Genomic DNA, 12,971 nt, shown 5'->3' with positions numbered 1-12,971 from the left:
TTGGGAGAACAACGTCGACGGCTTGTGGCTTTTGGATTGAGGAATGGAGGGGAATCAGGGACCAGGAAGCTCTTCCAGGGTCCAGAGGAAGAGACGAAAAGGGTTTGGATTCAGGCAGACGGGAGAAGTTGGAGAGGAGGGAAGGGATTAAAGGGAAAATACTGGAGGTAGAATGGTGAAGACTCGTTAGCAGATGGAGTGGAATTAGAGGGACAGCGAGAAATGGAAAAGAGAGAAAATCAAACTTTTCTCTTCCTTCCTCCTCCCTCTTCCCTTCTCCCTTCTCCTCCCTCCTCCTCCCTCCTCTTCATTCCTCCTCCTTCCTCCTTCCTCCTTCCTCTTCCTGTTCCTTCTCCTGTTTCTCCTCCTCCTTCCTCTTCCTTCCTCCTTCCACTTCCGGTTCCTCCTCCTTCCTTTTCCTTTTCCTTCTTCCTCCTCCTTCCTCTTCCTGTTTCTTCTCCTGTTCCTCCTCTTCTCTCCTCCTCCTTCCTCTTCCTTCTTCCACATCCTCCCTCCTTCTGCTTCCGGTTCCTCCTCCTCCTTACTCTTCCTCTTCCTTCTTCCTCCTCCCTCCTTCTACTTCCTATTCCTCCTCCTCCTTCCTCTCCTTCCTCCTTCTACTTCCTGTCCCTCCTCCTCCTTCCACTTCCTGTTCCTCCTCCATCTCTTCCTGTTCCTCTTCCTTTCTCCGCCTCCTTCCTCTTCCTTCCTCCTCCTCCTCCTTCCTCTTCCTGTTCCTTCTGCTGTTCCTCCTCCTCCGTCCTCCATCCTCTTCCCTCCTCCTTCTTCCTTCCTTCCTTCCTTCCTTCCTTTCCTCCTCCTCCTCCTCCTCCTCCACTATCCAGCTCAGGCACAGCTTCACATTCCACCTGGCCCCACTCACACTCGGCCCTCATCTGGGTGGTGGCTGGGCCTTCTGGCTCCTCCCCTTTCCCTACTCCCCTCCATAGCCCCGTACTGCTTCCTGATCTCATCTCTGGCTTCAGACCTGGCCGCTTCCAACCACCCTCCACAGGGCCTTCTAAAATCAGGTCACATTGGCGCCCATCACCACACCTGCAAACAGCACGTGTGACCTTCGGCCACCGGGCCCTGCTGACCCGGAGCATTCTCTGCCACCTCCCTGTCCCCCTGCAACTCCAGCCACAGGAACAAGGCCCCTTCCCCTGTTCATCCTCCGCCCTCCCCACTGGCCAATCTACTCTCCAAGATGCTCCCCAGGGGTCACGTTGCTGCCTCTAAACCCAACTCCAACCCTCAGCTCGGGCCCTTCGTCCATCTAACAAAGGTCTCCAGCTTCTCCCCACAATACCACAGAGCTCTGCTTTTCCCAGGCCTCTTCTGGACCCGTGCAGTCTCTGTCTTAGAATTCATAACAGTTTGCAGAACTCTCTATTTGCACTCTTCTGGCTAGACGTCGAGGTGTACCCCTATTCGTCTTAGCATCCTCAGCACAGAAGACTCTCTCGAGACTATTCATTCAACAAAAGTTCACTAATCATCTCTCGTGTGCCCGGGGGTGAGCATCGTGTGTGTGTGTGTGTGTGTGTGTGTGTGTGTGTGTGTGTGTGGTACCCCATGGGGTTGAAACCCAGGGCTTTCTACCTCCGGGCTATACTCCCAGACCTATTTTATACTTTATTTGGAAACAAGGTCTCACTGAGTTGCTGAGAGCCTCACTAAACAGCTGAGGCTGGCTTCGAACCTGCGCGATCCTCCCGTCTCCGCCTCCCAAGCGCGGGGATTACAAGCGTGCGCCACCACGCCCGGCTCATGAGCATCATTTTTAAGGAAATCACTGTGGTCAGATTCTAGAGAGGTTTGAAAGTAGAGATGATTAGCTAATGGAGCAGGCGAGGGGCATGGCAGACAGACAGACAGACAGATGACAAGGACGGCTCTAAGGACTGGAGCCAGAGGCCTGGCAAGTTGGGTCTACTTTGCCCCTGAAATGGGAAACTGTGGTCGTGGGGGAGCAGATCTTGAGACGAAAGGGAAGATCTTAGTTTGTGGCGTTACGATGGAGAAGTTAGATGCCTTGCTGAAGCTGTAGGCCAGGCAGGTGGATGCATTGTAAAGGTACCCATCAATTCAATTTAGAAAATACCTGTTGGTCCATGCTGTGCAGAGTGTGAACTAGGAAATCCCAGCCAATTTCCACTCCTCATCTGCAAGGTCAGTCCCTGGTCCTGCAGGTTGGGGAACCTCCAGAGAGGTGCTCCTGGGGTAGATGTGACTAAGTTACAACAGGACCCAGGTGGGCAGAGCTATTTTTTTTTTTTTTTTTGGTGGTAATAGGGGTGGAACCCAGGGGCTTTTCCACCTCTGGGCTACACTCCCAGCCCTATTTTATATTTTATTTGGAAACAGGGTCTCACTAAGTTGCTGAGAGCCTCACTCAGTAGCTGAGGCTGGCTTCAAACCTGTGCGATCCTCCTGTCTCAGCCTCCCAAGCGCTGGGATTACAAGCGTGCGCCACCACACCCAGCTGGGCAGAGCTACTGACCCATCATTTTCACAACGAGCATGCTGCCCTCCCCCCACCACACATTCATTTTACCCTCCCTCAAATCACAGAGGGCGGGCACCATTATTTCTCCAGTTCTTGATGGAGAAACTGGTAGGTTCAAGGAGTGGGAGGTGGACCCCAGACATCAACTCACCAGGTAACGCAGCAGACTTCAGCCTGGTCTGCCCACCGCGTACCCCTGCTCTTTATGGAGCTGCCCCTTGGGCTTTAGGGGTGATGTCGCACTGAGCAAGTGCGGGAGCCCAGGTCAGCACCTCCCGGCTGCCCCTTACCAGGGTCACAACATCTCTGAGTCACCGGGGACCGTCCTAACTCCAGGAACTTCGGGTAAACACGGCAGACATTAGCGGATCATGGTTTGTTATGAAATCTCCAGTTTTCTGAATCTTCCCTTCCATCCCAAATAAACAGTAGGGATGCTAATGAGCCCCCAAAGGGAGAAAATGAAAATCCCTTTTCCCTGGGATTTTCCAGGGCTCTGCAACCAGGGCGAGGGCCTTCCAGTGTGCTCGGGAAACGGGTTGTGGGTCTGACCTTTCCTCTCGGGTGTTTACTTTTAGAGAGCTCAGGAAGGGCCTACAGACACTGCCTGGCTCGGGGGACTTGGCAGACGAGAGAGAACGCCACAGATATTTGGCAGGATGACTCTGAATGCTCCGAGGACCACAGCTTCAAAAAAAAAGTGAGTATACCTGGCTCGGGGACAAAGTTTCCTGGGCCCAAGCCACCTGCCTTTGGGGCACCCAAGTGGCCGGCCAGCTTTAGGAGTAACACAGAAAGCCTTCCCCCGGGTTGTCTTCCTCAAATATGGTTGGAGGAGGTTGACAGTTCCGCCAAGCAGCAACCCCATGGCCACCACAAATTTCTTCCACTGTTAAGGCGAAGCTAAGGGAGGTGGATCTTCCGGACCTTCACAGCTGAAATACTTTCCAGATCCTGGCTGAAACACCTCCTCAGCTTTCCCGTGGCTGACTCCTCCTTATTCAGGTCACCTGTTTCCTTCAAAGACAGACCTTCCACTGGGGATGGTGGTACACGCCTGTAATCCTAGTGCTTGGGAGGTTGAGACAGGAGGATTGCAGGTTCGAGGCCAGCCTCAGCAAATGAGCGAGAGCCCGGTTCAAAATAAAAATAAATAAATAACAAGACAAGGGCTGGGGGTATAGTTTGGAGGTAGAATGCCCTTAGGTTCAATCTTCAATACGAGGGAGAGAGAAGAGAGGGAGCGAGAGAGAGAGAGAGAGAGACAGACAGACAGACAGACATTCCATGGTCACCCAATTCACATCTTCCACGGCCACCGTCTACCACACCTGCTGCTTCTGAAATTCTCACATGGTTTCTTACCCACTATTTAGCCCTCTCACCAGGAGGTAAGTTCAGCGGTAGCTGGGGACACAGCACAGGGCCTGGGGTCAGAGGCCCAACCGCAGGGCCAAACCCTTCACTTTCAGGCGGCAGGTGATGCTGGTACCACCCGCTTGACCTCTCCGCGCCCAGCCCTGGGGGTTGGATCAGCTGGATTGAGAGAATCGGGAGCACCAAGAGGCCTACATTTCTTAGGAGAAAACCTGCCGCCCAGCCCGCAGCTCTAAGTAGGGGTTACGGCCTCGGCCCCAGGGTCTGGGAAGTAACTCAGCGGGTCATCCAGGCAGAAAAGGACGGAGGGAGAAATCCACGCTTCAGACGGCTCTCCTTGGGTTTGCCTTGGAGGAGCCTGTGGGGCAGTTCCCTGAGGCACAGCCCTGCCACCTGCCCTCCCTCTCTCCATTCCCCTCTCCTCTCTTCTTTTTCTTTTCCTTCTCCATCTCCTCCTCCTCCTTCTTTCTCTCTTGCTGTTTCTCACTTTTTAATTTTTTAATTTTTGCCATACCGGGGATGGAACCCAGGGGCATTCCACCTCACAGCTACACCCCCGAGCCCTATTTTTTATTCTTTATTTTGAAACAGGGTCTCACTGAGTTGCAGAGGGCCTCACTAAGTAGCTGAGGCTGGCCATGAACCGCGATCCCCCTGTCTCAGCCTCCCAAATGCTGGGATTTTAAGTGTGCGCCACCACACCCTGGCTCTTCTCTCTCTCTCTCTCTCTCTCTCCCTCTCTCTCACTAGGGAGTCAATCCAGGGCCTTGCACTTGCTGGACAAGCTGCCTCACCGCTAAGCAACATCCTCAGCCCTATTTATTTATTTATTTATTTATTTATTTATTTGGTGGTACTGGGGTTCCTGGAAACCCTTCTACCTCCGGCTACACTCCCAGACACGTATTTTTTTATATTTTTATTTGGAAACAGGGTCTCTTAAGCCGGTACGGCTGGCTTGGAACCTGCGCGATCCTCCTGTCTCCGCCTCACAAGCGCGGGGATGACAAGCGTGCGCCACCACGCCCGGCCTCTTTATCCTAACCTGAGCATGCATGCAAACCACGCTTCTCCCACTTAAAGCCTAAAATCAAGTACTTATTGACATTTTGATAGTGAATTCACAATACTCATCTACTGGTTCCCCTGATATGCCGTATTCTCTAAGAGCTAATACCAATTATATTAACAAATAATTTAAAAACCTCAACATGAACCTGGATGTGGTGGTGCACACCTGAAATCCTAGTACTTGGGAGACTGAGTCCTAGAATTGCAGGTCTGAGGTCAGCCTTAGCCACTTAGCAAGACCCTCATCGACCTAGCGAGGCCCAGAAAATAAGAAGTTTTAGGGGTATAGCTTGGAGATAGAACACTCCTTAGTTCAATTCCTAGTACCCCCCAAAAAAAAGTTTCATAGAAGAGTTCAAATAGTGGGATATATAGATATTCTTGATAAAGTTCCTTCAAACTTATAGCATGTTTGAAATTTTCCATTATAAATATTTAGGAAAATCCCCTACCTGAATTCAACACAAAGCTATTAATAAATGTAGTGGTTTGGTTAAACCTTACCATGGTTGAGACGAAAACCAAGAACTTTGCCTGGCGTGGTGGCGCACGCTTGTAATCCCCGTGCTTGGGAGGCGGAGACAGGAGGATCGCGCTGGTTCGGAGCCAGCCTCGCTGGCTTAAGAGACCCTGTTTCCAAATAAAAAGTATAAAAATAGGTCTGGGAGTGTAGCCCTAAGGTAGAAGGGTTTCCAGGAACCTCAGTACCACCAAAACAAAAAACAAACAAACCAAGAACTTTCACATTAAGGAAACAATCTGGCCCAAGAAAATAGGGGTTTCCATCTCAGGAGACACAGTTGCCTAGAGTTCAAAGGTTGGGTTGGACAGATTATCAGTACCAGTGAAGTGGGTATACTAGTGAATGTTGACCAGCCGGCCCCCTTCTTCCACCTCTGGAAAAAGGAAGGCTCTGGTTTGTAACATTTGCCAGTCCCTGCGGTGTAAATACTCCTACCATGGCTGATTTAAAGTTGCCAACGTGTTTTTCCTGAATGCAGATGAAGGGAGAGAGATGCATGCTGGGTGTGGCGGTACACACCTTAATCCCAGTACTTGGGAGGCTGGGTCAGGAGGATCGCAGGTTTGAAGCCAGCTGCAGCAATTTAGCGAGGCCCTGTATCAAAATAAATAAACAAATACATAAATAGGTAGGTACAGGATTGGTGTGTAGCTCAGAGAGAGAACACACCTGGGGTCAATCCCTACTAACAAAAAAAATCAAAACAGAAACAAGGGAGAGAGGTCTTCCAAGCAAATTAACAGTGTAAAAGATCCCAAAGCATTGGCGGTTGGCCTGTAGCAAAACAAGTAAGTAGCCAGTGACAAGTTCTGAGTATTTATTGCTTTTTCTTTGGATACTATTTATTTCATCGTCAATGTACGTAGCCTACTTTTAGTAATGCTGGTGTTTTTCCAGCTGGCTCACCGAAAATGGAGTAGCCAGCCACTGAACGCCGGTGTCACCAATGCGCGGGGCCCACCGGGGTGGTCTACACTCTCACCAACACGTCGAGCCCCAGGTCCGTGTCCTTCAGAGGGGGTTGATCTTTCAAGACCCAGGATGCTTCATTACCTAGTTATCTGGTCTCAGTTCCCTGGGGGCCGCCACGTCCAATCTTGGTCGTGATTCCCACATGTATCCTGTCCTCCCGTCCGCCATGATGGGCCCCCCCACCCTCCCTCCACATCCTCAGGGAATTCTCCCTAGAGTGCTTTTAGGCTTTATTACCTCTTTGAGTTGGTGGAATCCCGTGTCACCGTTTAATCTCTTAAAGGGGAATGACACCTGTAGTCAAATTAAGATTTAGTTTATTTCAAGAATTTCCCTAGCTTTTGCCACACAAACCAAAGTCGCGCTAATTGCATGTTCTGAATAAAGCAAATTGCCTTTCTGTCTTTCTTTCTTTCCTTCTTTCTTTCTTTCTTTCCTTCTTTCTTTCTTTCTTTCTTTCTTTCTTTGTTATGGGGGATTGAACCTAGGGACATGCCCATTTTATTTATTTCTTTTTCATTTGGAGACCGGATCTAGTGGCGTTGCTAAGGCTGGCCTTCACCCGCCCATCCTCTGTCTCACCGTCCCACATACTGGGATTCCAGGTTTACACTACCATTTCCCGGCTCCTATTTCTTATCGCCCTCCCCGCATTGTAAACTACTTGAGAGCAATCCCCAAATTCAAGTTATATTTGAATACCACTTCTAAACACCTAGCCTAGAACTGGAGTGCACAACGACCTTTACATACAGTAGGCGCCTAATAAACACAGAAGGAAGGACTTTACCCATTCTGAGTCCATTGTGTGGTATAGACATCGAGGCTGGTTCTAACATCCTCCAGGTGATTCCCACATGTGGCCAAGGCTGAGAGCCGGGTGGCTCGCGGGCAGGTGTGAAGCTGGCTGGCTGGGGGGGGGGGGGGGCGGCACCCCCGAGTCAGCAAAGGGGAAGCAGTAAATGAGACTGAGAATCAGCTTTTCAGAGACAGGAAGTAAGATTTCTCTCTTTAGAGACTTGAGGACAAGAGCACCTCCCCTTCTCCTCCGCAAATGGCCCTTTTCCAAGAATTCATATACTTAAAAAAATAAAATAAAAAACTTTTTGTGTTTACCTGTGTTTCTAATAGTGGGTTGAAGTTTTGCCCAAAAAAGGTCAGTGTTAGTAAATCTTTTCCCTTTGGGGTTTTGGCAAGCAAAATATGTTATGTTCTTCCAACTGACGACACATTGTGGGGTCAAGTGGCACTTTTTAAGAAGATTTTGTGTGTGCGAGTGTGTGTGTGTGTGCATGCATAAGCACTAACGAGTGTATTTAGATTCCGTGGTATGGAATTGTGTTTAGTAGCATAGAAATAAATGCTGCGTGTGTGTGTGTGTGTGTGTGTGTGTGTGTGTGTGTGTGTGTGTTACTGGGGATGGAACCCAGGGGCATTCTACCTCCGAGTTATATACTCCAGCCCTATGTTTTAATTCTTTCTTTTTGTCTTTCTTCTCTTTCTTTCCTTCTATTTTATTTTTTGTGGTACTAGGGATAGAACCCAGGAGCATTCTATCTCTGAGCTACACCCCAGCCCTATTTTTCAATTCTTTATTTTTATTTTTATTTATTTATTGATTTTTGAGGTACTAGGGATGGAACCCAGGGGCATTCTACCTCTAGGCTACAATCCAGCCTTATTTTTAAATTTATTTATTTATTTATTTGTTTATTTATTTATTTATTTTTGCGGTACTGGGGCTGCATTCCAGGGGCATTCTACCTCTGAGCTATACCCCAGCCCTATTTTTAAATTCTCTTTTTCTTTCTTCTCTTTAAAAAACATTTTTTTTAAATGTGGTACTGGGGATGGAACACAGGGGCATTTCTACCTCCGAGCTACACCCCAGCCCTATTTTTTTAATTCTTTATTTTTTTTCTTTCCTTTCTTTCTTTCTTTCTTTCTTTCTTTCTTTCTTTCTTTCTTTCTTTCTTTCTTTCTTTCTTTCTTTCTTTCTTTCTTTCTAAATTGTTTTTCTAGTCCTGGGGATGGAACCCAGGGGCATTCTACCTCCGAGCTATACCCCAGCTCTATTTTTTAATTTTAATTTTTACTTTTTTGTGGTACTGGGGATGAAACCCAGGGGCATTCTACCTCCGAGCTACAGCCCCAGCCCTATTTTTTACTCTTTATTTTGAAACAGGGTCTCACTGACTTGCGGAGGGCCTCACTAAGTAGCTGAGGCTGTCTGCGAACCGCGATCCTCCAGTCTCAGCCTCCCGATTGCTGGGATTACAAGCGTGCGCCACCACGCCCGGCTCATGTTTAGAATTTTGACCTATTCTCAAGTGCTGGGTACCTTGTGTGAGGACGGCACCTGTAGACCAAATATAGCAGACACGGCACCAAAATTATGTGTCATTTAATTACCTGGTCAGGGTAGAGACGGCTCGCTCTCTCATTATAAATCTGCTGAACCGTGAGTGGGGTGATACCCTGGTACTCTGTGTTCATCTGGTTCCCTAATCGACCTTTCTTGGTGTCTTCAGCTTCGATTAATGATGCCTGCCGGGGTCCGCTAAGTCCTACCATCCTCCCACAATTACTAGCCCACATTCTTCTCCAAAGCCCTCTCCTAACCACTTGTTTTCTTCAAGTATCACTACGGATTTAAAAATTATTTTGTTTACACTCATTCTTTAGGATGCTCAAATTTTTCTAGATTTAGCCGGGCGTGGCGGCGCACGCTTGTAATCCCCGCGCTTGGGAGGCGGAGACAGGAGGATGGCGCAGGTTCGAAGCCAGCCGCGCTGGCTTAAGAGACCCTGTTTCAAAAAAAAAAATTAAAAAATATATATATATATATATATGTGTATATATATATATATATATATATATATATATATATATATATATATATATCATAGGTCTGGGAGTGTAGCCCGGAGGTAGAAGGGCTTCCAGGAACCCCAGTACCACCAATAAATAAATAAATAAATAGATATAAATAAATAAAATAGCCAGGCATGGTGGCGCACGCTTGTAATCCCCACGCTTGGGAGGCGGAGAGAGGAGGATGGCGCAGGTTCAAAGCCAGCCGCGCTGGCTTAAGAGACCCTATTTCCAAATTAAAATATATATATATAAAATAGGTCTAGGAGTATAGCCCAGAAGTAGAAGGGTTTCCAGGAACCCCAGTACCACCAAAAATAAATAAATAAATATATTTTTTTCTAGATTTAGCGGGTATGATCCCTTCAAATTGGCTCCTGGATCTTTTTCTTATCACCCTGTTCTTCTTGGACCACTTCCTTATTTTCTGGGAGGATGACCTGGTTCATGCTTATTTCCCCTGCTCTAGGCCCAGGATCAGCTGGTTCTTCGAGGCGCTTTGGGTTCTGTAGGTGGAGACCTCAGAATCCAAGACCTAAGTGCTCGGTGGGTTTGTTACTATTGCAACTGTACAGTTAGCTCTATTGTACGGAATTCAAAAAGAAAGGACGGGCATAGTGGCCTGTAATCCCTGTACTTGGGAGGCTGAGACAGGAGGGTCGCAGGTTCGCGGCCGGCCTCAGCTACTTAGTGAGGTCTTCCACAACTTAAGAAGACCCTGTTTCAAAAATAAAGAATAAAAAATAGGGCTGGGAGGTCTAGCGAGGAGGTAGAATGCCCTGAGTTCAATCCTCAGTACTGCAGAAAAGAGTTAAAAAATAAAACTTTTATTTTAAATCAAGGCTTCATGCTGACAATTCTGATCTAAATTTAGCATTTAGGATTTAAATTTTTTTTTTTTTTTTTTTTTTTTTTTGGCGGGTCTGGGGATGGAGCTCAGATCATTTGACCTCTGAGCTACACCCCCCTGCCCTTATTTTTTATTCTTTACTTTGAAACAGGGTCTCACTAAGTTGCAAAGGGCCTCACTAAGTAGCTGAGGCTGTCTGCGAACCGTGATTCTCCGGTCTCAGCCTCCCGAATGCTGGGATGACAAGCGTGCGCCACCATGCCCAGCAGGCATTTAGGATTTTTGATTGCTTTCTTTTACTTTGTATTTATGTATCCTCTTTGGCAACCTTTTGCTTCCTTATAGCAGAATCATAACTATCTTTTCTTCCAATACCTTCAAAATAGCTTCAAAATTAAGATATTCAAATTGCCACTGAAAATATAAACAAAACTGCTCGGTCAATTGGATTTTTAATTTTGAAACAGGGTCTTACTAAGTTGCTGAGGGTGTTGCTAAGTTAGTGAGGCTGGCCTCATATCTGTGATTCTCCTGTCTCAGCCTCTCAGGACTGGGATTATAGGCATTTGCTGCTATACTTTGCTTAATTGTTTTTTTTTTTGTGTGTGTGTGTGTGGTACTAGGGATGGAACCCAGGGGCATTCTACCTCTGAGTGACACCTCCAGCCCTATTTTTTTTTTTAAAAATTCTTTACTTTGAAACAGGATCTCACTGAGTTGCAAAGGGCCTCACTAAATAGCTGAGGCTGTCCTCAAACTGTGATCCTCCTATCTCAGGCTCCCAAATCCTGGGATTACAAGTGTGAACCACCACGCCCAGCTTAATTCTATTTTTTTTTTTTTTTTTTTGGTGGTGCTGGGGTTCCTGGAAACCCTTCTACCGCTGCCTATACTCCCAGACCTATTTTATACTTTTTATTTGGAAACAGGGTCTCTTAAGCCAGTGCGGCTGGCTTTGAACCTGCGTGATCCTCCTGTCTCTGCCTCCCAAGCCTGGGAATTACAAGTCTGCGCCACCACACCCGGCTATTTCTGTTTTTTTTTTTTTTTTTTTTTTTTTTTTTTTTTTTTTTTTTTTTTTTGTGGTACTGGGGTTCCTGGAAGCCCTTCTACCTCCGGGCTACACTCCCAGACCTATTTTTACATTTTTTTAAAATTTGGAAACAGGGTCTCCTAAGCCAGTGCGGCTGGCTTCGAACCTGCGCGATCCTCCTGTCTCCACCTCCCAAGCGCGGGGATTACAAGCGTGCGCCACCACGCCCGGCCATTTCTGTATCTTTTTAATTGAATCATAATACATATCTTCCATTTCTTTTTTGCCAAATGAAGCAACTATGTCACTATCTCATTCCTCGTTTTTCGTACATAGAAAGCGATATAGCAGGGACCTTATTATTTACCTAATTTGTCATTTAATATATACGGAACGTCATTTTATATCAGTTCCTAGAAATAGATTTTTAGCAGTAGCATCGTACTCTACCCCATGTATCTGCAGTAGTTTTTTTTAGCACTATTTAATGGCCATTTGGGTTATTTCTAATCTATTAGTCCCGATAATGCCATAGTGACCAACCTCGTACATGTATCCTGTTCATGGCGGTACCTCTTTTGCGATGTGAGATTCCTATAACTGGGATCATTGGAAAACACACACACACACACACACACACACACACGCACGCACGCACGCACGCACGCACGCACATGCACACGGTGCTGCCGTGTTTCCTCCAGAGGAGGGACGCCATTTCATCCATCCTTCCGCAGTGTTCTAGAGCGCTGACTCCCGTGTGGGATGTACACTGCACATTGACATCACATGAACGTGTCTTGGTGAATTAAGGTTTACTTGTTGGTACTGAGAGTGGGCTGAGGGGAGACTGTCTGGGTGTTGTGCATCCTCCAGGGACGTACCCAGCTTTCAGTAGTGACCTAAGCATAAGAAAATCCTCTAACAGAAGCAGGTGCTCTTAGCGCTCTGCCCATGACTCCTGATTTAACTTCACCCCTTCAGCCCACAGCCACACACCTGCCTTAAACTTCCTCCCGCTTGGACACGCGTGACCCCGCTGGTCCTCCGGTTCCTGCAGACCTCGCATGCGGACCAGTAGTGCCAAGAAATGCATGCCGCTGGCGTAGCCCTCAGCCAGTGGCTGCAGGAGTTGGTTTATAAACACCCCAGCTCCCTCAGTCTGGAGGGGTTCGCCCCGAGGCTTCCAGGGCTTCCCAGAGGGGTTGAGCCCCAGCTTCCAGCTGTGGTAACGGGCTTCCTAACACACCCTTCGTTTGACCTTTCTTCTCCCTTTTCCAACTTTTCCTGCAGAACACTTGCCTTCCAATCCTTGTCTCTGGATCTGCTTTTTGGAAACCCAAACCGAGACCCAGACAGTCACACAAACAAACATTCCCCCTAATTAGTTTCTAGAAAGCTCAAAGCACGCACGTGGGATTATAGAAATAAACGTCCAGAAACAAATAATTCGATTCTTTAATCCAATCGTTACTTTCACGTCTCTAATAAACCAATATTAAGGCGACCCAGTAAGATCTTTTTATATACCACCCGAATGATCGATTTTTCGAAGCTACACCATCCTGTGTAGAAACACTTGACAAAGCTCCACTTTCACGATGCTTATATAGTCTGTTTGGAAAGACAAGACGATCGCAAACAAAGAACTGATGAATAATGTAGCTCATGTTTTCATTTGTGAAACAGACCCCAAGTACTTTGAGAATAAGAGCCTATAATACGCAGAGAGGCACTCAAAGAAGTTTTTTTGGCCGGG

The 12,971-nt window shown here is 47.3% G+C and overlaps 1 protein-coding gene across 1 annotated transcript in view; it reads left to right on the top strand.

Moving 5' to 3' along the window:
• GLP2R (glucagon like peptide 2 receptor) overlaps nucleotides 1–12,971 on the top strand; it is a gene marked incomplete at its 3' end in the record, with an annotated part of 81,324 nt that overhangs the window by 15,221 nt on the left and 53,132 nt on the right. The window contains exon 4 of the mRNA XM_080713948.1: nucleotides 3,091–3,212. Within this exon, the coding sequence (XP_080570074.1) occupies nucleotides 3,091–3,212 (122 nt within the window). The remainder of the gene's footprint in view (nucleotides 1–3,090; nucleotides 3,213–12,971) is intronic.

The sequence above is a fragment of the Muscardinus avellanarius genome (assembly GCF_963383645.1).
Source record: "Muscardinus avellanarius genome assembly, chromosome: 16".
NCBI lineage: Eukaryota > Metazoa > Chordata > Mammalia > Rodentia > Gliridae > Muscardinus > Muscardinus avellanarius.
Note: the sequence above shows the minus strand (reverse complement) of the source record. Positions and strands in the feature narration are given on the sequence as shown.